This window comes from Ranitomeya variabilis, chromosome 1 (assembly GCF_051348905.1).
Source record: "Ranitomeya variabilis isolate aRanVar5 chromosome 1, aRanVar5.hap1, whole genome shotgun sequence".
Taxonomy (NCBI): domain Eukaryota; kingdom Metazoa; phylum Chordata; class Amphibia; order Anura; family Dendrobatidae; genus Ranitomeya; species Ranitomeya variabilis.
Genome location: NC_135232.1, coordinates 38,733,050 through 38,758,139, shown reverse-complemented (window position 1 = coordinate 38,758,139; position 25,090 = coordinate 38,733,050). Strand labels below are relative to the sequence as shown.

The window sequence follows — 25,090 nt, the reverse complement described above, 5'->3', positions numbered from 1 at the left end:
TGACATGGTTGTTGGTGCCAGAAGGGCTGGTCTGAGTATTTCAGAAACTGCTGATCTACTGGGATTTTCACACACAACCATCTCTAGGGTTTACAGAGAATGGTCCGAAAAAGAAAAAAAATCCAGTGAGCGGCAGTTCTGTGGGCGGAAATGCCTTGTTGATGCCAGAGGTCAGAGGAGAATGGGCAGACTGGTTCGAGCTGATAGAAAGGCAACAGTGACTCAAATCGCCACCCGTTACAACCAAGGTAGGCCTAAGAGCATCTCTGAACGCACAGTGCGTCGAACTTTGAGGCAGATGGGCTACAGCAGCAGAAGACCACACCGGGTACCACTCCTTTCAGCTAAGAACAGGAAACTGAGGCTACAATTTGTACAAGCTCATCGAAATTGGACAGTAGAAGATTGGAAAAACGTTGCTTGGTCTGATGAGTCTCGATTTCTGCTGCGACATTCGGATGGTAGGGTCAGAATTTGGCGTAAACAACATGAAAGCATGGATCCATCCTGCCTTGTATGGAGCATCTTTGGGATGTGCAGCCGACAAATCTGCGGCAACTGTGTGATGCCATCATGTCAATATGGACCAAAATCTCTGAGGAATGCTTCCAGCACCTTGTTGAATCTATGCCACGAAGAATTGAGGCAGTTCTGAAGGCAAAAGGGGGTCCAACCCGTTACTAGCATGGTGTACCTAACAAAGTGGCCGGTGAGTGTATATATCTATATATATATATATCTATATCTATATCTATATATATATATATATATATATATATATATATATATATATATATATATATATATATATATATATATATATATATATATCTATATCTATATATCTATATCTATATCTATATATATATATCTCTATCTATCTATATATATATACACACACACACACGGCACAGCACCATGGCATTAATGGTGTCATATAAAGAAATAATAATAAACCGTATATACTCGAGTATAAGCCGAGATTTTTATACTTGAGACATACCCAGGGGTCAGCAGGGGAGGGGGAGCGGGGGCCGTCTAATTATACTCACCTGCTCCTGGCGCGGTCCCTGCACATCTTTTCCCCAGCGCCGGCAGCTTCTTCCTGTACTGAGCGTTACATGGTACCGCTCATTACAGTAATGAATATGCGGCTCCACCTCCCATAAGGGTGGAACCGCATATTCATTACTGTATTGAGCGGTAACTGTGACCGCTCAGTACAGGAAGAAGCAGCAGCGCCAGGGAAGCAGGAACTGCACCGCGCCAGGAGCAGGTGAGTATAACGGGGAGCGCAGCGCTGCACGATATTCACCTGCTCCTCGTTCCAGCGCCGCTCCATCTTCAGAATCTTCTGCAGTGACGCTCAGGTCAGAGGGCGCGGTGACGTGGTTAGTGTGCGCCCTCTGCCTGAACGTCAGTGCAGAAGACGCTGGAGATGTAGCGGCGCTGGAACGAGGACAGGTGAATATTGAAAGTGCCGGGGGCCTGCGCGACGGAGAGGTGAGTATGTGATTTTTTTTTTTATTTTTTTTTTTTATTTGCAGCAACAGCAAATTGGGCAAGTCTCTGTATGGAGCATCTTCTGGGGCCATAATGTTTGTGCAGCACTATATGGGGCAAGTGTCTGTATGGATGATCTTATGGGGCCATAATCAACCTTTGTGCAGCATTATATTGGGCAAATGTGTCTATGGAGCATCTTATGGGGCCATCATTAACCTTATATGCAGCATTATATGGGGCATATTTTAATATGGAGCATCTTATGGGGCCATCATAAACTGTATGGAGCATTATATGGGGCTCCTGATTCAATATGGATATTCAAAAACACTTAACCTACTGATGTCTCAATTAATTTTACTTTTATTGGTATCTATTTTTACTTTTGACATTTACTGGTAGCTGCTGCATTTCCCATCCTAGGCTTATACTCGAGTCATTAAGTTTTCCCAGTTTTTTGTGGCAAAATTAGGGGGGGGGTCGGCTTATACTTGGGTCGGCTTATACTCGCGTATATACGGTATATTTTTTGTTTGTTTGTTTTTTGTGTTTTGTTCTGAGGAAAAAAAAAAAACAATAAGTGGTTCAACCTTTTGTCTCTAAAAATTGTACAGATTTTTATAAAATTGTTATGTTAATGGTTAAAAAGTAGCACCTTAGGGATAATAAGAAATCTCAGCTCAAGTGCTATTTTCCAACTTGTAGGAGAATTTTTGACGTTTGACTATTCTGCTTTTTTAGGTCAGATATTTGCAAAAATATTGAGTGCGATGTGAATGGTTCCCATAAAGACGCCTCTCACTTACCCTCTTGAAGTCGTTCATATTCGTCGCCTGTACGGGGGTCCCGATAAAAGTGAAGTACGTGATTCTTGTCGCCTCCTCGTCACCCTGATTGGACTGGACAAATAGCTGAAAGAAGAACGATTAGCGGCCGGTTAGGAAGACACTGGGGGATAGACGCGAATAAATCTGGTGTGAACGCACTTTTGTGGGATCAGGTGGCCGAGCAATAAAAAGACATAATTTAATTAGTCCACATATCAATTAGCCGGAGCAGATTTCACACATTTCACAAATTGAAGCTGTCCTAGCAATGTCATTCTGGAGCAGCCACCTGTGTGCCGCGCCGCAGAATGGGTTATTTAAAGGCTGGTGGATGATACGGAGCGGAAATGAAACTTAAAAATAATTTATCTACGAGAGCCGGAGCAATGAAGCACGCTAATGAGCCCGACGCGGCCCCGCCAATTAGGGCCAGGGAAAAAGGACCTTCACACAACGCCCCTTGCTGCCGGGAAAGTTTAGAGAGCAGAGTTAATATTGTAGAGGATTTTACCAAAAATAATAAAAAATAAATAAATTAAATCCAGACGCTGCAAAAAATATCCACAAAATACCCCCGACGATCACCGAGAGATGGATGCAGAGTTCTTCTACTCATTTGTTATCGGTTGATGGGGTCTCTGCACAGTTGTCAAAAACTTTTGACATGTCAAAAAGTTTTCGGAAAACGTTTTCTGAACTTTTGAAAAGTTGCCAAACTAAAGGAGCAGTTATAAAGAAATAATCGTTCCTTATCACACCGATCTCCCGCGGCCTCAGTGATCTCCTTTGGGACTGGAGATGACAATAGTCCTGTCTACCAGTGGCATTAGGGGACAGGTTGCTTTGGAGGCCGACCACCTCTGATGGATAGCAGAATATGCGCAGTGCTTACAAACTTTTTTTACAGGTGGTCGGTTTCCAAGGCAATGAGCTGTAAACAAAAAAAAGTGTTAATATCTCAGGAACGGTTTAACATTTTAATAAGCAGTAAATTGCAAAAGTGCTCAATATTACAAGCTCAATCCGACAATATCTATGAAGATAGGGAAAGTGGATAGGGATGTGGTCGTGTCAAAAATTAAGACCTTCTACGCAAGGCACGCTGGGTATTGTAGTACTACACCAGCTACAAAGCAATGGAGTAAGATGAAAGCTATTCTAAAAATTGCTGGAAGCAGCCTCCACCGCAATGGACAGGAGTTCCTGACCACCGCCGGCCACGTGACTCACCGTTACACTGTTTACATTCTGGAACTTCACGTAGCGGAGCTGTACGATGCCGTCCTCCTTAATATCATCCGCCGTCAATTCCAGCGCTTGGGTTGGTTCACTCCTCACGGCTTCATCAAAATCCATAGAGCGTGGGAGGTTTATGAAGATTTTTACAAACTTTGGACCTTGACCTGCGGAGAGGATCACGGGTATTTTCATCTCCATATTCATTTTTCATTCCTCATGAAAATAAATTTCAGGACAGCAGAAGTTTCTGCAAGAACTTTCCAGATGATAACTGATCACAGCAGTCACGATTGACAGCAGCATTTAAGGGGTTTAACTTCCGCTTCCTCCCCGCCCCACTGACGCCACACCGGCGGAGAGGGCAGTATGTATCCTCCCTACCACCAATGCCAAAAGGGCAGCCCCTTCCTATGTCACATAAGAGACGTTGGCTACTTTCATACTTTAGGTCAAACAGAAGAAGACGGCCATTTCCTCCCTCATCGCTGGTCAACGCCCAAAAATCTTAGCCGACAAAGAATCGGTTATGCCTCCGACTGCATAACTGATACGACGATTATGAATGGAACAAGTACGACTGATTGAGACCCACATGGAGGAAACCAGGGCCATGGCCCAGCAAGTATTCCAAGTCAGAAGTGATCTCCTTAATGAAGACACCGACGCTTGTGAGCCCGCGGTGCTACAAGGACTTCATACAAGGTGGCGGAGCAATACACTCACCATTATCTGGACCTTGGAGCTTCATGGAGTACAACTTCACCGGCTGGTTGAAAGCTACAGTAATCAGGAGCTGGGGGGCAAGAAAGAGGGGAGAAAAAAAATGACAGATTTCTTTGCAAAAAAAAAACAAAACAGGCAGGACAATAATATAATCCTGTAACGGACAGAAGAGCAGTATGATTTGCGCTGCCCTGATGTGGCGTCTAGTCCGCTCCTCCGTGGCAGCTGCAGATCCTGGTGCCCCTGGGGCTTATTATACCCTTAAGCGCGACCCACAACATGGGGTCGCCGGGCCTAGAAAGCACCAGAGACTAGCAGGAAACCGGGCGCAGAAGTGAACACCGGCTGCCAAGGAGGCACGGACTGGACGCCGGACCAGGGCACGAGGATCGACACAACAGGAATAAACACCGCATTTAGATCTGAACAGAATCTATGCGGATACAGCGCCGGGTTATTATGGGTAAGACTTCATGGATGTCCTGTGCCATCCTGGAGCAGGCACCAGACTGCCTACAGACAGCCCAGATCCTACTCTAAAGACCCACATTGCAGGACCCTCCGATTCCGGCAATTAACCCTGTAGAGCAGGATGTGAAACCCATTTATTTTTGCGGGTTTAAACCACAGTGTCTTGGTCTCCTCCACTGAGAATAACAGTGAGGATAAATACAGTTTAGGCTTCTTTCACAGTAGCGTCGGCACAGGGCCGTCGGTATGCGTCGGCCCGACGCGCGTTGTGAAAAGTGATGCCCGACGTGGGCAGCGGAAGCAGTCTTACGACGCTTCCGCTGCCCCATTGTAAAGTCCAGGGAGGAGGGAGCGGAGTTTTGGCTGCGCATGCGCGGTCGAAAATGGCGGACTCGACGCACACAAAAAAAAGTTACATGTAACTTTTTGTGCCGACTGTCCGCCAAACCACGACGCAACCGTCACACGACGGATGCGACGTGTGGCCATATGTCGCAATGCGTCGCTAATGTTAGTCTATGGGGAAAAAACGCATCCTGCGGACAACTTTGCAGGATGCGTTTTTTTCTCCTAAACGACACATTGCGACGTACAGCCAACAACGCTAGTGTGAAAGTAGCCTTAATTAGTGAGATGTGTAAAGGAAACAATAGCCTGAGCAATTCAATGGCCGACCAAGGTGTGAAATCGAACAATACCTGATCAACTCAAGGGCCATTATTAAAGTAGTGTCCTACAAAATGCCCTGCCAATGCCTTAGGTAAAATTATTCCAAAACCACCTCACCTCTGCTACATTTCATGAAAAAAAAAAAAAAAAAAAAAAACACACAAATTACAATTTTTAGTCCAGAATAGCCACTATTTATTCACTAAATAATTTAACCAATTTGTATTTTTTAATTTTTTTAAAAAGGCTTTATGGTTTCACATATATCTTGCCTAGCACCTTGCATTGCTCATGCCTGTATGGTGGAAGCAAAGATGAAATTTGGGATTTTTTTTATTTTTTTTTGTTACTGCCAAGAGATCAGATTTTGGCTGCAACTATTTCACTTAATGTCATGAAGTGCAAATAAAATTTAACCCTTTCAACCCCGGACTTTTTTTCTGCTTTTTCCCCCCCCATTTTCGTTTTTTTCCCTCCCTTCTTCCCAGAGCCATAACTTTTTTTGTTCTTCAGTCAATACGGCCCTGTGAGGGCTTGTATTTTGTGGGATGAGTTGTATTTTTGAATGCCACCATATAATGTACTTGAAAATTAGAAAAAAAAATCCCAAGTGGGGTGAAATAAGAAAAGTGCTTTGTTGGTTATTAAAAAAAAAAAAAAAAAAAACACAACACATGTTCACTAGACGGCAAAACTGACATTCCGAGACCCGTAACTGTCATTTTTTTGGGATCTGGGATTGGGTGAGGGATTATTTTTTGGGCGCCAAGCTGATGTTTTTATTGATACCGTTTTAGGGTACATACAATCTTTTGATCGCTCTTTATTTCATTTTATTTCAATGTTGTGGTGGCCAAAGAACCGCAATTCTGAAATTTAGATTTATTTTTTTCTCATTATGCCGTTTACTGATCGGAATAATTTACTGTAGATTTTGATAGATCGGATGTTCCTGAATGCAGGGATACCAAATGTACGATGTGGGTTTTCATGGTTTTATTTCCAATAGGGCAAAAGGAAGGTGATCTATGAACAGTGGCCACGAGCCGGAATTCACAGTAGATTCACAATGGCGGACCCCCTACAACCTATCGGCACCCCGCTATCACGTGACGGGGCGCCCATGTGTGGGATTGGTGATGAGCTTTCGGCCATAGAGTGTTAAATCCCAAAGGCAATGCTGACTTAATAAAAATAAAAAAAATATATATGCTTTTCTCCCCCTAAGAGTCAAGCCACCTGCGTGCTCGCCACCAGACCGCCGCATATAAATGTTTGCGCCGTGAAAAGTGCCGCCACTCACCTGCTCATCGCAGTCCGATTCTAGAAACGTCTGATCCTTCCGTAAACAGTTTTCAAACCCGTGGTCGTCGCTTTCATTAAGACATTCACACCCAGCTTTATTGATAAAGGGCATTAAATCCATCTACAAGGGAAAGGCGAGGGGCAGAAAATGAGGACATAAAAAGATATAAAGCAATATAGAGGGGGATGAGGCAACGGTCACATGCAGCAGGTGTGTAATAGTGTCCAAAAATCCAGGCGTTGGAGCCAAAACATAATTTATTGCTGGGGACCCCACCACCATCACGTGGATCCCACCGATCACTAGACTGGATTTACACAGGAAGGTGGTGTGTAAATGGCGCAGTAATGAAGCATCCGTGGTGTCACTCCAGAGCCCATAATGCTCTGCTGCCTGATTGGAATGGTGGCAGCGTGCATGCTTGACCACCGCTTCTAAAAAATCCTCCTCCGAAGGGCGGCGAGGCAGCAGGGAGAAAGGGGGAGGCGAGGCGGCAGGGAGAAAGGAGGAGGCGAGGCGGCAGGGAGAAAGGGGGCGGCAGGGAGAAAGGGGGCGGCAGGGAGAAAGGGGGCGGCAGGGAGAAAGGGGGCGGCAGGGAGAAAGGGGGCGGCAGGGAGAAAGGGGGCGGCAGGGAGAAAGGGGGCGGCAGGGAGAAAGGGGGCGGCAGGGAGAAAGGGGGCGGCAGGGAGAAAGGGGGCGGCAGGGAGAAAGGGGGCGGCAGGGAGAAAGGGGGCGGCAGGGAGAAAGGGGGCGGCAGGGAGAAAGGGGGCGGCAGGGAGAAAGGGGGCGGCAGGGAGAAAGGGGGCGGCGAGGCGGCAGGGAGAAAGGGGGCGGCGAGGCGGCAGGGAGAAAGGGGGAGGCGAGGCGGCAGGGAGAAAGGGGGAGGCGAGGCGGCAGGGAGAAAGGGGGAGGCGAGGCGGCAGGGAGAAAGGGGGAGGCGAGGCGGCAGGGAGAAAGGGGGAGGCGAGGCGGCAGGGAGAAAGGGGGAGGCGAGGCGGCAGGGAGAAAGGGGGAGGCGAGGCGGCAGGGAGAAAGGGGGAGGCGAGGCGGCAGGGAGAAAGGGGGAGGCGAGGCGGCAGGGAGAAAGGGGGAGGCGAGGCGGCAGGGAGAAAGGGGGAGGCGAGGCGGCAGGGAAGGGGGAGGCGAGGCGGCAGGGAGAAAGGGGGAGGCGAGGCGGCAGGGAAGGGGGAGGCGAGGCGGCAGGGAAGGGGGAGGCGAGGCGGCAGGGAAGGGGGAGGCGAGGCGGCAGGGAAGGGGGAGGCGAGGCGGCAGGGAAGGGAGCGGCGGGGCGGCAGGGAAGGGGGAGGCGGGGCGGCAGGGAGAAAGGGGGCGGCAGGGAGAAAGGGGGCGGCAGGGAGAAAGGGGGCGGCAGGGAGAAAGGGGGCGGCAGGGAGAAAGGGGGCGGCAGGGAGAAAGGGGGCGGCAGGGAGAAAGGGGGCGGCAGGGAGAAAGGGGGCGGCAGGGAGAAAGGGGGCGGCAAGGCGGCAGGGAGAAAGGGGGCGGCAAGGCGGCAGGGAGAAAGGGGGCAGCAAGGCGACAGGGAGAAAGGGGGCAGCAAGGCGACAGGGAGAAAGGGGGCGGCAAGGAGAAAGGGGGTGGCAAGGAGGCAGGGAGAAAGGAGAAGGGGCAGGCGACCCCATTTTAGTGATCAGCAGGGATTCCCAGTGGTGGAACCGCCAACCTTTAACTCTACAGCTGCTGCAAAACTTCACCTTGCAGTATGTTAGTCAGTGTAGTTTTGCAACAGTTGTAAAGGCTAACGTTAGTGACCGCTGCAACATGATGACCCGCCCCACACAGTTTCATCACCATCGTCATCCTATTACGTACGTAGCCTTTGGGAATATCCGTGTCCTCGTTGTTCCCGGGGTCATTTTCTAGGTGCTGTTTGATCTTATCCTCGAGGCCGGTAGCGTCTGCCCCCTGGTATTGATCGATTTTGACTTTATTTCGAAAGAATAAAAAGGTGGGTGTTGCCGATATGTTATTGGCTGCAGCTGTACCCTAAAAAACATAAAATAAAAATAATGGAGGCAGAGAAAAGACTAAAAATAGGATTCATAATAAAAATCACCAGAGGTTCTGAGACATAAATCACACAAATCTGGAAAACACCACTATGGTTACATTCACACACACACGTCCACATCGGCATGAAGTTTTTTCTTGTCCGTTTTTTCTCATCAGATTACAAAAATCGAAAAACATTCAAAAAGGCTATTTTTTTTTTCTTTTTGTTAATCTATGGACTTTAACCAATGCATTTATTCAAAAGGGATGGAACAGTGAAGCTCAAAGTCTCCATAGACTTTAATCCCTTCATGATCTGAGGTATTTTCATTTGTGCGTTTTTTTTGCTCTCCGTCCAGAGCCATAACTTTTTTATTTTTCTGTCAATAGGGACATGTGAGGGCTTGTTTTTTGCAGGATGAGCTGTACTTATGAACAACAACACCATTGCTGTTAACATATCGTGTACTGGAAAATGGGAAAAAAAAAAATTCCAAGTGAGGTGATATTGCAAAAAAAAAAAAAAAGGGCCATTTTCTGAGACCTGTAGCGTTTCCATTTTTTGTGATCTCGGGTTAGGTGAGGGCTCATTTTATGCACGTTGAGCTGAAGTTTTTATTGATACCATATTGGAGTGGATCCGATCTTTTGATCGACCATTATTGCATTTTATTGCAATGAAGCGGCGACCCAAAAAAATGTAATTCGAACTTTTTTTTTTTTCTCGCACTGTTTAGCGATGAGGTTAATTCTTTTCCTATATTGATAGACCAGGTGATTCTGAACGCGGCGATACATACATACATGTGTATGTTTGATTTTTTTTAATAGTTTTATTTTGAATGGGGCAAAAGGGGGCTGATTTTAACTTTTATATCTTTTTTATTTATTTATTTTATTACTCTTTCCATGCTTCAATAGTCTTCAATAGTGCTCACAGCAATCCGGCAACGATACCTATAGTCCACGATCACGTGACAGGGTCACCGATGGGCAGGATTTTACAGCACTTCCGGTAAGCGCGAGTTAAATGCCACTGTCAGAGATTGACAGAGGCATTTAACAGATTAACAGCCGAGGGTGGATTGCGATTCCACCCAAAGCTGTTAAAGGCACATGTCAGCCGTTCAAAACAGTAGACATGTGCCGTAAAAAGATGTGGGCTCAGCGCTGAAGCCCACATCAATGGGAGGCATTCTGACATGGATGTAACAGTACACCCAACGATGAAAAGGGGTTAATGGTAGAGTCGGATCTGCCGTCAGGATTCTTCAGTGCCAGCGCTTGGAAAGCAGATGGTTAGGTTACAGCAAGTATGTGATCACTTGTTGCCAAGACGTGGACGGCCTCGCTCAAGTCACTTGCACTGACCAAGGCCGGACACATCTAATCGGACTGTGGCCCTTTAAGGCTAGTTTCACACATTACTTGTGAAAAATCTCATTCAAATGTGCAAAGTCTGTAGCACTTTACTGCAATTGCAAAGTGGAAGAGTTATAAATCGCTTATCCAAATGTTGCTTTTTTGGAGGGTTTTTTGGTGCAGAATCAGTGTTTTTTTTTTGTTGTTTTTTTTAATCTACAACAATTTTTCACGCATAAATAAAATTTTTGGTGTAGATTTTAACCATTGTTTTCAAATGGAAAAATGAAGGGTGCAATTGTGGGTCTGAAAAATCCAATTGCCGGTTAGTAATTATTTTTCTCTTACACACGACAGCACCATGGAGAGATTACAGAGGAATCTCTTAGGGAGGGACCACCGCTTGCAGGACTTTCCTCCCAACAGTCCAACCTAAGATGTCTAAAAAAAAAAAGTGGAAGGTGAAGACCACATAGCTGCCCAACAAATCTTCTCAAGCGAAACAGTAGCCTTCTCTGCCCCAGCCGTGGTGGCGTGCGCTATCAAGTTTCCCGGAAGGTCTAGACCCCCTGATATATATGCCAGCAAAATTTCCATTTTGACCCATGTGGCCAGAAACCCTTTTGATGCCACCTGGCCTGTTGTGAATTCCGTTCTCGAACTCCCTCCTGTGGTCATGAATGGTACTTCGGTGAGTTCTGTCCGTGGACTCCCTCTGGTGGCTGTGAGTGGAGCTGCTGGTTCTGAGATTCCTTCTCCAGCTGCCCTCCTTATGGGCAAGGCTGGATTCTCTATTTAACTCCACTCAGATCATTACTCCATGCCAGCTGTCAATGTTCTAGTACTGGTTTGGATCCCTCCTGGATCTTTCTGAGGACCTGTCTACTCCAGCTCAAGCTAAGTTCCTGCTTGTTCATTTTATACATATGGTTTTTCTTGCTAAGTTTTAGTCCAGCTTGCTATCATGAAATTATCTGGCTAGCTGGAAGCTCTGGGGGTGCAGAGTGGCACCACGCATCGTGAGTCGGTGCGGGGGTATTTCTTGCACACTCTGCGTGGTTTTTTTTTTGTAGCTTTTTGTGTTGACCGCAAAGATCCCTTTTCTGTCCTCAAATCTGTTTAGTTAGACTGGCCTCTCTTTGCTAAAACCTATTTCATCCTGTGTTTGTGATTTCCTCTTATCTCACAGTCAATACTTGTGGGGGGCTGCTTTTACCTTTGGGGAAATTTCTCTGAGGCAAGTGAAGCTGTGTTTTCTTTCTTTAGGGGAAGTTAGCTCTTAGGCTGTGAAGAGGCGTCTAGGCAGAGTCAGGCACGCTCCACGGCTATTTCTAGTTGTGTTGATAGGAGTAGGGTTTGCGGTCAGCAGAGTTCCCATTTCCCCAGAGCTCGTCCCGATTCCGTGTTTAACTATCAGGTCATTTCTGGTGCACCTAACCACCGGTTCCATAATACTGGCCTCTGCCAGGACCGTGAAAGAACAAAACTGGTGGTAGACTTTCTGAAACCACTTGTTGTCGAAGACACCTCCTAACGTCCATTATTATTATTGGCCTTCAGCTTCCGACTTGATGGATGAAAGCTTTGTAGGAAAATCGATCTTGTGCAAGCCTATAGTGGTCCACCAGGGTCTTATCCGCCGTTATCTTGATTGTTTCAAACCATCGGGTTTGCTGGACTTCCTCTTCGCCTTATTCCATCTATTCTTCTGACCATGATGGCCTTCTCCCATAATTACTTTGGACACCTCATACAAAGAAAGCAGGCAAGTCATAGATTGGTGATCCTTGCTTCCAGTGACACGTCTGGCTTGATTTGTTCGTTCTTCATGCCATCCATGGTATTGATAACATTCTTCTCCGGCACCACATTGCAAAGGCGTTGATTCTTCTTCTGCCTTCTTTATCGTCAAGGTTTTGAATTGGTATGTTACTACAGGGGAAAAAAAGACAAAAAACACAACAACACTATGTATGAGCCGTGTCTTCATGGCCAGTGAAATCTTCCTTTATTTGAAGACCTTGTCCAGTGACTTCATTGTTGATTTGCCCATAGCTATTCTCCTACTGACTTCCGATGTCGTTGCTGGATCTTGAGTCATCATTGATCTCAGTAGGTTAAAGTCCTTTACAACTTCTAGTTTGTCGCTGTCCATCTCACATGTGTCCTGATTGTACCTGGCAGTAGTCAATATCATTGTTTTCCTTGTATTGAGTAGGAGTCTAATGCTCGAGCTTTCCATGTTGACACTCCATAATAAGTCCCTCATTTCATCTATGTTTGTTACTATGTTGTGTAGTCGGCGTATTTAAGATTGCTGATAATTCGTCTACCAATTTTCATTCCTTCTTTTTCAGCAAGCCCAGCCTTCCAGAAAATAGCTTCTGCAAATAAAATGAAGAGAAATGGTGACAGGATGCCGCCTTGTCTGACACATCGATCTACTTTGAACCATGTCACGTCAAAGTTTTCCGTTCAAACTGTTAAGTGTGCAATGCCCTTTCCTTTTCATTCTTGGGGTCATTACAGAATGAAGGTGGTACAATCTCTTGGGACCTATGAAAATAGCCACTTTAGGGAGGAAGGCAGGATCAGGTCTAAGTATGACTATCTGGAAGGAAACTCGTGAAGGGTTGTTCTGTTGACAGGGCCTGCAACTCTTTATTCCTTCTGGCCAAAGTAAAGGCTACTAAAATGTAGTTCTAATGGTTAGTATCCTGATTGCGCACTTTGATAATGTTTCAAATGGGGCTCTGGTGTCAAGGCCTTCAGAACTAGGTTGAATTCCCATGGTGGGGAAGGGGGGGGGGGATTCATGGTTGATGCAGTATACCGGACCGACCCCCTGCTATTAGAGAGAACCCCCCCAGGGCCAAGATCTTGACTTTAAGGGTACTCAATTTCAGACCCTTTTCCAAACACTTTTGAAGGAATTCCAGAATGACTGACCAGGGAACCAGGTTATTTTTTTTTAAAAGGATTTAACCCTGAAAAAGTTAGCAATTCTCACAAAACGCTAGCATAAATATTATGCTAGACGTTGCATGTAGGCTCCTAATGTTGGAATGGAGGATTGTCCCTGTGAATGTAGGTTTGGGATTTCACGAAAGACCCATGGATCCCCAGCACCATCAGGCACAGCAACGTGAACCAAATCCTTCTGGGCTAGAAAGGTGCCACTAGTTTTACCTCTGTTCGATCTCTCTGAATTTCCCCAGCACTATTGGGATTAGTGAGATTGGAAGGAAGGCATTTTTGGAGGAGGTCATCCACCAATGGTGGGGGGGCATGGCCTTGGGTCTAGGGTAAAAATATAAAAACTTCCGTTGTTCTGTTTGCAAACAGGTCTATTAACGGTTTTTCCCATCTTCGAGTAACTTCTTGGAATATTACAGGGTTTAAGGATCACTCGTACTGGTTTATTTGGTGACGGCTTCTACGTTTTCTTTCACTTTTAGGCAAGTTGTAGACAACGACCAAGACTTTCCTTTGGCTAAGTCTATTACTGCTCTTTCCTCTCCTCTGTCACGAGTTTTCCGGGTCTTGTGCCCCCTTGCTTGTTCACATATGCCAATGCCGTCCTGTTGTCTGATGACACTTTTCCACGTTGGCCCCTAAATCCCAGCAGAGTATCTAGTAGACCTAATTTTATTGCAGATAGTTCTTTCAATTTTTAAGATGAATTTTCCAGATTTGGTGGCCATCCCTCTTGGAGAAATTTGCCCTCTGTGTGGGCCACCAATCTGAAAGGAAAGAGTTGTCAGTACTGGTGATCGGGAGAGGTTATCTTTGTGAAGCCACCAGCTTACGGATTCCTGCGCAATTCTTGAGATTCCGGTCACGTGCTGTGTGACGTCAGGAAGGTCCTGCACACTATCCGGACTCACCGCTCCTACTACACGCGGCGTCCGGACCTACAGGACTTCGTTCCCTCCCGGAGGTTAGTTTCAAGGCGGCTGCTACCGGCCGGAGCAGCCACCTGTTTGGACTTTTTTCTATTCATCCGGACTCCTTTCGGAAATACGGCAGCATTCATACAGCTTTCCAGCGCTCTAAGGACCTAATACTGGAGGTAGGCAAATGTGTATGCACTCCTTTTCCTCCTAGTTACTGCAACCTAGCAAGGTGACCTCCGTGCATATAGCCCTCTCCTTCATAGCTATTGGAATCTAGCTAGGTGATCTCTGTGAGAAGTGACATTTATTTAATTATCATACTAGGCTATCTTTTGGCGATTTAGCACATACTGTATTTATTAGATATTCATTATTATCATCAGCCTCTCTTTTTATCTGCTATTGTCCAGCGCGTACCTGTATGTATCTAGGTGTATACTATTATAATCGCTATATACTTTTTACAAACCAGTTGTGGAGGTTTGTTGGTGTCGCTGCAGGGACTTTAGCACATTGACACTTAGCGCCACCAAATATATATCTTTATAAATTCTTGAGATTCGTCCATCTAGGTTCCTTATTTTTTGGGGAAGAAAGGATGCTTGTTTTGTCGAATCCATCAACATTCCAAGAAATGTTTGCCTCTGTTCTGGAGTTGCTTTTGATTTTTTTTTTAATTTAATAACCACCCTAGTGAGACTTAATACGTCTTTGACTTGATCTACAGCCCTTCTACAATCGGACCTTGACTTTCCCATAATTGGAACATCGTCCAGGTAAGGGATGAATAAAATGTCTTCATCCCTGACATGAGATGAGATTTCTAATACCAATTTTGTGATTACCCTTGGAGGCCAAAAAGGGAGAGCCTGGAATTTTAGGTGGGTTAGACGTCACTGAATGCTAATGCCACCGAGTTAGCTTTGGTGCTTCTGAAATATTGGTGTCGTCGTGGGAAAGTGAAAATAAATGTTTTAGTTCACGTGCAAATGAAGCTGAAGATCTATGGTAGATCTGAAGCCTCTGTCACTCCGGCTCTATTCCACGCCCACCTACTGGACTGATGACTCCTTCGCTTGAAATGACACAGCAGATAGATGGTCAGTCAAGCAGGAGAAGGCAACGCTGGAAGGGAAAAGAGCTGCAAACACCCCAGGAGCTTACAATCTACCAGGAAATAGGGCGCTGAAGCAATCCGGGCCAGGGTGTAGAATATTCTACGTGTGCATAGGAGCAAAATATGGGGTTCCTACATCTACACAAGGAGCAGGAAGACTCTTCCCCCAACAGACCTGCCTGTCATTCAGAAGCACATTATTCACACCACAAGTTCTCCGGCGACCGTCGTCCCTAACCCATGACCAGAGGAGCAGACAGAGGACCGACTGATGGGAGGCAGCACATGGCTGCCGGGTGCAGGTGACTTACTTGGCACTGATGTACATCTACTTCCAGAAAGACGGCCTGTGGATACTTATTGCTCATCGACGTGAACACCGGCGCTATCCTCACACACGGGGCGCAACTGCAAAACAGCAACCGGCAGACATAACCTCACACCAACGTCAGAGAAGAAAACAGAGTGTGGAGGGAGGCACAGGAGGCGCCCGCACCAATCCCATCTACTAAAGAGGGATTAGACTCCATCTCATTACGGAGCCGAGGTCAGCAGGGGGATCATAGACCTGATGGGGACAGTAGTGCACGTAATGAGGTGAGCGGAGGGCAATGCGCCAGTCATATAGCATCACAGGACTACAACTCCCAGAATACACCACACAATAGGAGATACGGATCTCTCACAAAAAAGAAAAAAATCTACTGAAAAAGGGTAAGTTTACACTAGGCGTTCTTTTCAGCGTTTTTTTTTTTTTCACCAGCAAAACCTGATCTCTTGGCAGGTAAGAAGCTGCAGAAAAAAAAAGCAGGATTTCATTGATTTTTCTTGCCTTTTTTTCTGTGTTTTTGGAATGCTGATAAAGATTAAATTAAAGTTGAAAAAAAAAGTTCTATTTTGTAGAATCAGGTTTTGGCACCACAAAAAAGCAGCAAAACCTGATAGCTGCGGTTTTTTCACCACCCATTCATTTCAATGGGTGAAAAAAGTTGAAAGAAGTGACATGCTCCATTCTGCAAAAAAAAAAAACATGCAAAGCACAAAATCCTGATGACCAAAAAAAAAAAAAAGCACAATGTGTGTGCATGAGATCTCTGAAATCTCGTAGACTATGCTGGTACTGTAAAAAGCAGCTGAAAATTGAAATTACAAAACACTGCAAAAACGCCAGGTGTGAACTTCTCCTCATAGGCAATCTGTCCCCCCCAGGATGTGTATGAGAATATTAATTTATGGGCATACAGGTGATAGAAATGTTACACTAGTCCTACCTGTATGCTCATATTAACGGTCTTGTTCTGGAGAAACGTTATATTCTGTCTTTATGTTAATGATTTCTTCCAGGCTCCGGGGCGTGCGGTGCTGTAAGAAATCCCTGTCTTCATCATAATACTACCCCCTCCCATGTACGGCAGTTTTAGCCCCAGAATCCCACGCCTGCGCCCTGCACTCCCCCAGAAATACAGACCTCATCCTCCCTTCTACAAGCGATACATTCAGGGATCTTCACTGTGACCTCTGGTGTGCGCGCCGATAAGGTGCCCTCCCCACTTCCTCCCTGTGCAGTAATTGTTAGGAACCATGTGATGACTATGCAGGGAGGAAGTGGGGAGAGCACATTATCGGGGCGCACACCGGAGACCACAGTGACTCGCCTGTGCAGAAGATCCCTGAATGTAGGGAGGATGGGGTCTGTATTTCAGGGAGTGCAGGGCGCAGGCGCGGGATTCTGGGGCCATAACTGACGTACATGGGAGGAGGTAGTATTGTAATGAGGAGAGGAGGCAGGGATTTCTTACAGCAACGCACGCCCCGGAGCCCGGAAGAAATCATTAACATAAGGAAAGAATGCAACAATTCTCCACAACAAGACCATTATAGGGAATCTGTCACCCCAAAAATGGCCTAGAAACTAAGGCCACCGGCATCAGGGGCTTATCTACAGCATTCTGGAATAAGCCCACGATGTAACCTGAAAGATAAAAAGAGGTTAGATTACACTCACCCAGGGGCGGTCCCGGTCCGATGGGCGTCGCGGTCCGGGGCCTCCTATCTTCATGCGATGACGTCCTCTTCCTGTCGCGGCTCCGGCGCAGGCCTACTGATTTGCCCTGCTGAGGGCAGAGCAAAGTATTGCAGTGCGCAGGCGCTGGGCCTCTCTGACCTTTCCCGACACCTGCGCACTGCTGTACTTTGCTCTGCCCTCAACAGGACAGATACAGTACGCCTGCGCCGCAGCGTGAAGACCAGAAGAGGACGTGATCGTAAGATGGGAGGCCCCGGACCGGACCGCAACGGGACCGCCCCTGGGTGAGTATAATCTAACTTATCTTTCAGGATACATCGGGGGCTTATCTACAGCATTACAGAATACTGTAGATAAGCCCCTGATGCCGGTGGGCTTAGTTTATAGGCCATTTTTGGGGGTGACAGATTCCCTTTGATATAAGGCAGACAGGTAGGACCAGTGTAACATTTCTATAACCTGTATGCCCATATTAATAGGTCATATATGTCCCAGGGGGTGACAGATTCTCTTTAAAGTTCTCCAGAGCTGCACTCACTATTCTGCTGGTGCAATCAATGTGTACATACATTACATTACTGATCCTGAGTTACATCCTGTATTATACCCCAGAGCTGCACTCACTATTCTGCTGGTGCAGTCACTGTGTACATACATTAAATTACTGATTCTGAGTTACATCCTGTATTATACCCCAGAGCTGCACTCACTATTCTGCTGGTGCAGTCACTGTGTACATACATTACATTACTGATCCTGAGCTACATCCTGTATTATATCCCAGAGCTGCACTCACTATTCTGCTGGTGCACTCACTGTGTGCATACATTACATTACTGATCCTGAGTTACATCCTGAATTATACTCCAGAGCTGCACTCACTATTCTGATGGCGCAGTCACTGTGTACATACATAACTGATCCTGAGTTACCTCCTGTATTATACCCCAGAGCTGCACTCAGTATTCTGCTGGTGCAGTCACTGTGTACATACATTACATTACTGATCCTGAGTTACATCCTGTATTATACTCCAGAGCTGCACTCACTATTCTGCTGGTGCAGTCACTGTGTACATACATTACATTACTGATCCTGAGTTATATCCTGTATTATACTCCAGAGCTGCACTCACTATTCTGCTGGTGCACTCACTGTGTACATACATTACATTACTGATCCTGAGTTACATCCTGTATTATACTCCAGAGCTGCACTCACTATTCTGCTGGTGCACTCACTGTGTACATACATTACATTACTGATCCTGAGTTACATCCTGTATTATACTCCAGAGCTGCACTCACTATTCTGCTGGTGCAGTCACTGTGTACATACATTATATTACTTATCCTGAGTTACATCCTGTATTATACCCCAGAGCTGCACTCACTATTCTGCTGGTGCAGTCACTGTGTACATACATTACATTACTGATCCTGAGTTACATCCTGTATTATACTCCAGAGCTGCACTCACTATTCTGCTGGTGCAGTCACTGTGTACATACATTACATTACTGATCCTGTACTGATCCTGTATTATACCCCAGAGCTGCACTCACTATTCTGCTGGTGCAGTCACTGTGTACATACATTACATTACTGATCCTGAGTTACATCCTGTATTATACCCCAGAGCTGCACTCACTATTCTGCTGGTGCAGTCACTGTGTACATACATTACATTACTGATCCTGTATTATACCCCAGAGCTGCACTCACTATTCTGCTGGAGTCATGCTGGTCACTCACTATGGCCCTGGTATCTGTCATGCACTACTACTCTCAGCATCCCTCCCCCGGAGCTCAGCTTTCAGTCTTACCCTCTCATGGTGAACTTGACCACGCTGAGTCTGGAGCCGGCCGCGCTCAGCTCCGGCTGGAATTCCGCGTCTCCCCCGATCACCTTCACCCCCACCATGTTCCCGCACCTCTATCCACCGGCAGCTGAACTCGCTCGTTTCTGCCGCGTCACGCCGGGCCCTAGCTGTTCCTTAGTACCCACAATGCACAGTGAATGAGTGAATGGGCGACGGACCACGTGACATGAAGCCTCCGCCGCCATTTTCCTCGCTGGCAGATTGTCATCTCTATGTACATGCAGCGTCTCTTCTAGTCACGTGATATGCCGAGGTCACCTGACTTCCGTATGCGCTTTGTTTAGTGTTCAGTCTTCGGGAAAATGGCGGAGTGGGGGACAGAAAGGTGCAATGAGAAGTCGAAATTCATGGGAATAACTGTATCCTGCCGTCTGCAGCAGTTTGGGGTTGTTTTTAGATGCATTTTATTTCCACCATTTTTTGTATGCACGACTTTCTTTAATTACTATTACTATTTGGAAGGCAGGAAATAAAATATATTTCTAGCTTCTTTTTTTTTTTTTTTTTTTATTGCTTCTAAAATATATTTTTATTGAAGTTTTGCAAACAGCAAATGAATTTACCTTTTTATTTTATTGTTATTATTAAATGCCATTAAAAAGTCCTTGTAATAAAGAAAAAAAAGTTTTTTTTCACCTATTTTATTTATAATTATTATTATTTATAATATTATTATTTATAATTTTGTATATTTAATTACATGCTTTTATGGCAAAATATAATTTTTACTTTTTTTATTCATTTAAAAAACAAAGAGGTCTCTTTGTTCCTTGCACATTGCTGGGTGCAGAATGAGTTATCTGAGGATCCGTCAGTGAGCTCCGTCTTTATCTGAGCGGATTTATCTCCACAAGATGGATCCTCAGATAACTCATTCTGCGCCCAGCAATGTGCAAGGAAAAACAAGTCCATGGAATATTTTTAATGATATCTGATTAAAAACAAAAAATTGTTTACCCCAATTACAATTATTTAACCCCTTAGTGACCTACCCAACCTTCAGCTTAATGACCGAGCCAATTTTTACAGTTCTGACCACTGTCCCTTTATGAGGTTATAACTCTGGAACGCTTCAACGGATCCCGATGATTCTGACAATGTTTTTTCGTGACATATTGTACTTCATGACAGTGGTAACATTTCTTTGATATTACCTGCGTTTATTTGTGAAAAAAACTGAAATTTGGCGAAAATTTTGAAAATTTTGCCATTTTCAAACTTTGAATTTTTATGCCCTTAAATCACACAGATATGTCACAAAAAATAGTTAATAAGTAACATTTCCCACATGTCTACTTTACATCAGCACAATTTTGGAAATATAATTTTTTTTTGTTAGGGAGTTATAAGGGATAAAAGTTGACCAGCGATTTCTCATTTTTACAACACCATTTTTTTTTAGGGACCACATAACATTTGAAGTGACTTTGAGGGGTCTATATGACAGAAAATAACCAAGTGTGACACCATTCTAAAAACTGCACCCCTCAAGGTGCTCAAAACCACATTCAAGAAGTTTATTAACCCTTTGCGTGCTTCATGAGAATGAAAGCAATGTGGAAGGAAAAAAATGAACATTTTATTTTTTTTAACAAAGAAATTTACTTTGGAACCAAACTTTTTTATTTTCACAAGGGTATCAGGAGAAAATGGACAAAAGTTGTTGTCCAATTTTTCCTGAGTACGCCGATACCCCATATATGGGGGTAAACCACTGTTTGGGTGCATGGCAGGGCTCAGAAGGGAGGGGGCGCCGTTTTACTTTTTGAACGCAAAATTGGCTGGAATCAATGGTGGACGCCATGTCGCGTTTGGAGAACCCCTGATGTATCTAAACAGTGGAAACCCCCCAATTCTAACTCCAACCCTATGTCACGATCCATTTTTGGATTAGTGGCAGCTCTGGTCCACTCTGTTTTAATAGTCGCTTTTTTTCCTTTCAGAACCATCGGAGGTTAATGTCAGTCCACCCCACTGGCAATCTGGTATAACTGTAGTGCTGATGGGTCAGCTGATGTGGGTGGTGACCACTCCCACCATCCTTTAAATGGTCACCTGATGCATCAGCTGACTGTTGGTGTTTCTCTCGAGACCAGCCAATGTGTGAGGAGCTCTCTGGTGCCAGCATGTATCAGCTGTTTGAGGTCCTGGTGTGGTATCCTATGCTAAGTGGATTTTGGAGTCCGGCTTCAGTGTCATGTGCAGTGTGGAGCTTGGCAGCTGAGTCTGGAAGCTAAGTATGTTTTCTCCTCGTCCCTTTTGTGTGAGGCTAGCCCTCCTTGCCATCCAGTGCACTAGCTAGGGCAGTATGAGGTGACAACTAGGTTCCTGATGGAGGTGGGGGGAAGGACCCACTTAGGGCATTAGGGGAGTGCAGGGAGAGGCTCAGGTTTGAGCAGGAGGTGACCCTTCATTTCCCTGTTGATAGGGCCTTCCTCCCCCCTTTTCTATCCCGTTGTGAATTTGTTGTCCCGCCTGCTTACCGACCCCTGTTGGGTCGCTATACGTATCGTGACAACCTAACCCCAACACATCCCAACCATAACTATAACCACAAATCTAAGTCCAACACACCCGTAACCCTAATCCCAACCCTAAACATAACCCTACCATACCCCTAACCCTAGCCCTCACTTTAGCCCAACTCACTTTAGACCAACTCTAACCCTAATGGAAAAGTGGAAATAAATTAATTTTTTTATTTCATTATTTTTCCCTAACAAAGGGGATGATAAAAGGGGGTTTTAGTTACATTTTCTTTTATTTTGATCACTGTGATAGGCTCTATCACATTGATTAAAATGAACCAATAGGAAAATCTCCCTATTGTTGCCAGGTGCCGGATGGCAGATCTCGGAGGGCACACTGCGCATGCACCCAACATGTTCTCCCGGAAGAAGACGCCGGGGTACTTCATGGGGGGGTGCCTGGACACCACAGGTACTGGGGGGGGGTGATCAGGGGACCGGGGGACCCTATTTCTCTCTCCTCTGTTGTGCAATCACATCAGAGGAAAGAGAAATTAAATGCAAAATCAGCCTTTTGTGTTCTTTTGCGGTCGCCGTTATACCATTAATAATGGAGATCGCAACCCAGGGGTTGGTAAAAACCGATCCAAATCATATTCTCTGGGGTCCCAGCTACCCCCGGCAGCCAAGAACCCAGAGAAATTCCGACTCTGGGGGGGAGCTATACGCCTTTTCCACTGCACTGTTAATGGCAGTGTGGTTTAAGATGACCTGGCCTCCAACTTTATAGAGAAAATAGACAATATCTGTCAGGAAATCCGCTCCCAATCACCAAGTTCAGTGACTCCCATCCCTCCCTGCATCTCCCCTGGCTCACTCTCCGCATTTGATCCCATCACAGAAGAAGAAGTCTCCAGGCTCCTCTCTTCTTCTCGTCCGACTACATGCACCACCGACCCCATTCCCTCACATCTCCTCCAGTCTCTCTCTCCAGTCGTCACTACTCACCTAACTACAATCTTTAATCTCTCCCTCTCCTCTGGCATTTTCCCCTCCTCCTTCAAACACTCTATCATTACTCCATTACTAAAGAAACCCGCCCTCGACCCATCCTGCACAAATAACTACAGACCAGTCTCCTATCTCCCCTTCATCTCTAAACTCTTGGAGCGCCTGGTCTACTCCCGCCTTACCCGTTACCTCTCCACTCATTCCCTCCTAGACCCTTCACAGTCCTGCTTCCGCCCCCTACACTTGACAGAAAATGCACTTATCAAAGTGACCAACAACCTTCTGACAGCAAAATGTAACGGTGACCACTCACTGCTCATTCTTCTCGACCTTTCTGCAGCTTTAGACACTGTTGACCACCCTCTCCTACTCTCTAGGCTCCAGTCACTAGGCATTATGGACACTGCTCTCTCCTGGTTCTCCTCCTATCTTTCTGACCGCTCCTTCAGTGTTCTGTTCTCTGGCTCCACTTCGTCTCCTCTTCCTCTCACTGTCGGGGTACCTCAGGGCTCAGTCCTTGGCCCCCATCTCTTCTCCCTCTACATGGCCCCAATTGGACAGACCATCAGCAGATTTGGCTTTCAGTACCATCTTTATGCTGATGACACACAACTATACACGTCAGCCCCTGACCTTACCCCCGCTGTACTACAGAACGCCACTGTCTGTCTGCAGTCTCCAACATCATGTCCGCTCTCTATCTGAAACTAAACCTCTCCAAAACTGAACTTCTTCTGCTCCCGCCTTCTACTAACCTCCCTAAATCTGACATTTCCCTCTCCGTGGGTGGCACCATAATAACAGCCCGGCAGCAGGCGCGCTGTCTGGGTGTCATGTTTGACTCCGATCTCTCCTTCACCTCCCATATACAATCTCTTGCCCGCTCGTGCCGCTTACACCTAAAGAACATCTCTAGAATCCGCCCTTTTCTCAAAATCGAAACAACAAAAACTCTCACTGTCGCCCTAATCCACTCCCGTCTGGACTACTGCAATGCTCTATTAATTGGCCTCCCCCTCACTCGACTTTCCCCTCTCCAGTCTATCCTTAATGCAGCAGCCAGAGTCGTCCATCTGGCTAATCATTACTCGGACGTGTTCGCTCTTCGCTAGTCGTTACACTGGCTGCCCATTCATTACAGGATACAATTCAAAGTACTTGCTCTCACCCACACAGCTCTCCACAGTGCGGCACCCCCATACATCTCCTCCCTCATTTCTGTCTATCGGCCTAGCCGACCACTACACTCTGCAAACGACATTCGACTAACCTCTGCACTAATCCGTACCTCCCACTCACGACTCCAAGACTTCTCCCATGCTGCGCCAATCCTCTGGAATGCTCTACCCCAAGATATTAGGACCATCCACAACTTGCATAGTTTTGGGCGCTCGCTCATAACATATTTGTTCAGAGCGGCCTATCACGTTCCCTAATCAAGGTCATTTTTGTTTGTGTGTGTGTGTAGCCCATTCGCTATCTCATCTACCCCCCACCCCCTGAAGATGGCTGGACCATCATTGTAAATACATCAGTGTAAATACACACCTGTACTTTGTATCTCCCCACCTCATTGTAGATTGTAAGCTCTCACGAGCAGGGTCGTCTTGTGTTGCTTTGATTATTGTATTGTTAACGTTGTTACTTATGACTGTTGTGTTTGAAGCTGTTAAACTGTAAAGCGCTGCGGAATATGTTGGCGCTACATAAATAAAGATTATTATTATTTAAGTACCCTTAACTGCCACCGTTAAAAGGCATATCAGCAATTGTTAAGGGGTTGAGTAAAAAAAAAAAAGAAAGTTGTCAAAAGTGTTCATGCCCTTTAACCCCTTAAAGACCAGAGTTATTTTAGTTTTTGAATTCCTTTTTTTTGCTCCCCTTATTCCCAGAGCCCTAGCCTTTTTATTTTTCCATCAATATGGCCATGTGAGGGCTTGTTTTTTTGCGGGACGAGTTGTACTTTTGAATGACACCATTAGTTTTACCATGTCGTGTACTAGAAAATGGGAAAAAAAAATCCAAGTGTGGTGAAATTGCAAAAAAAGAAAGGTGCAATTCCACAATTGTTTTTAATTGCTTTTCTTTTACCTTATTCACTTAATGCGAAAACTGACCTGTTATTATGATTCTCCAGGTCATTATGAGTTCATAGACACCAAACATGTCTAGGTCCTTTTTTATCTAAGTGGTGAAAAAAAATTCCACAATTTGTTTAAAAAAAAAAAAAAAAAAGGCACCATTTTCCGAGACCTGTAGCTGAACACGGGGTGGCGGCACTTATAGCAATCTGGTAATGGCAACCATAGAGGTCTACTGCAGACCTTTGGTTGTCATGCCGACCCATCGGTGACCATGGGCGGGATTAGTGACGTGCTTTCGATAAGCATGAGTTAAATGCCGCTGTCAGAGATTGATAGTTAACAGCCTCAGGTGGATCACGATTCCACCCACGGCTGTTGAGGGCACACGTCAGCTGTATATGGATCGCCCCCAGGCGCAGGGCAGTGAGGTACTCGGTACCGGGTCCCTCTGTCTCGGTTCTGGGGATGTCACGGTGGCCCAACCCGGTCCGTG

At 45.8% G+C, this 25,090-nt stretch overlaps 1 protein-coding gene across 1 annotated transcript in view; it reads right to left on the bottom strand.

Moving 5' to 3' along the window:
* TXNL1 (thioredoxin like 1) overlaps positions 1–19,166 on the bottom strand; it is a 28,439-nt gene extending 9,273 nt beyond the window's left edge. The window contains exons 1-7 of the mRNA XM_077282375.1: positions 18,978–19,166; positions 15,438–15,534; positions 8,572–8,745; positions 6,739–6,861; positions 4,296–4,365; positions 3,564–3,736; positions 2,313–2,417 (exon numbers count right to left, since the gene is read on the bottom strand). Of these exons, the coding sequence (XP_077138490.1) occupies positions 2,313–2,417; positions 3,564–3,736; positions 4,296–4,365; positions 6,739–6,861; positions 8,572–8,745; positions 15,438–15,534; positions 18,978–19,075 (840 nt within the window). The 5' untranslated portion in view covers positions 19,076–19,166. The remainder of the gene's footprint in view (positions 1–2,312; positions 2,418–3,563; positions 3,737–4,295; positions 4,366–6,738; positions 6,862–8,571; positions 8,746–15,437; positions 15,535–18,977) is intronic.
* Positions 19,167–25,090: the final 5,924 nt, after the last annotated feature.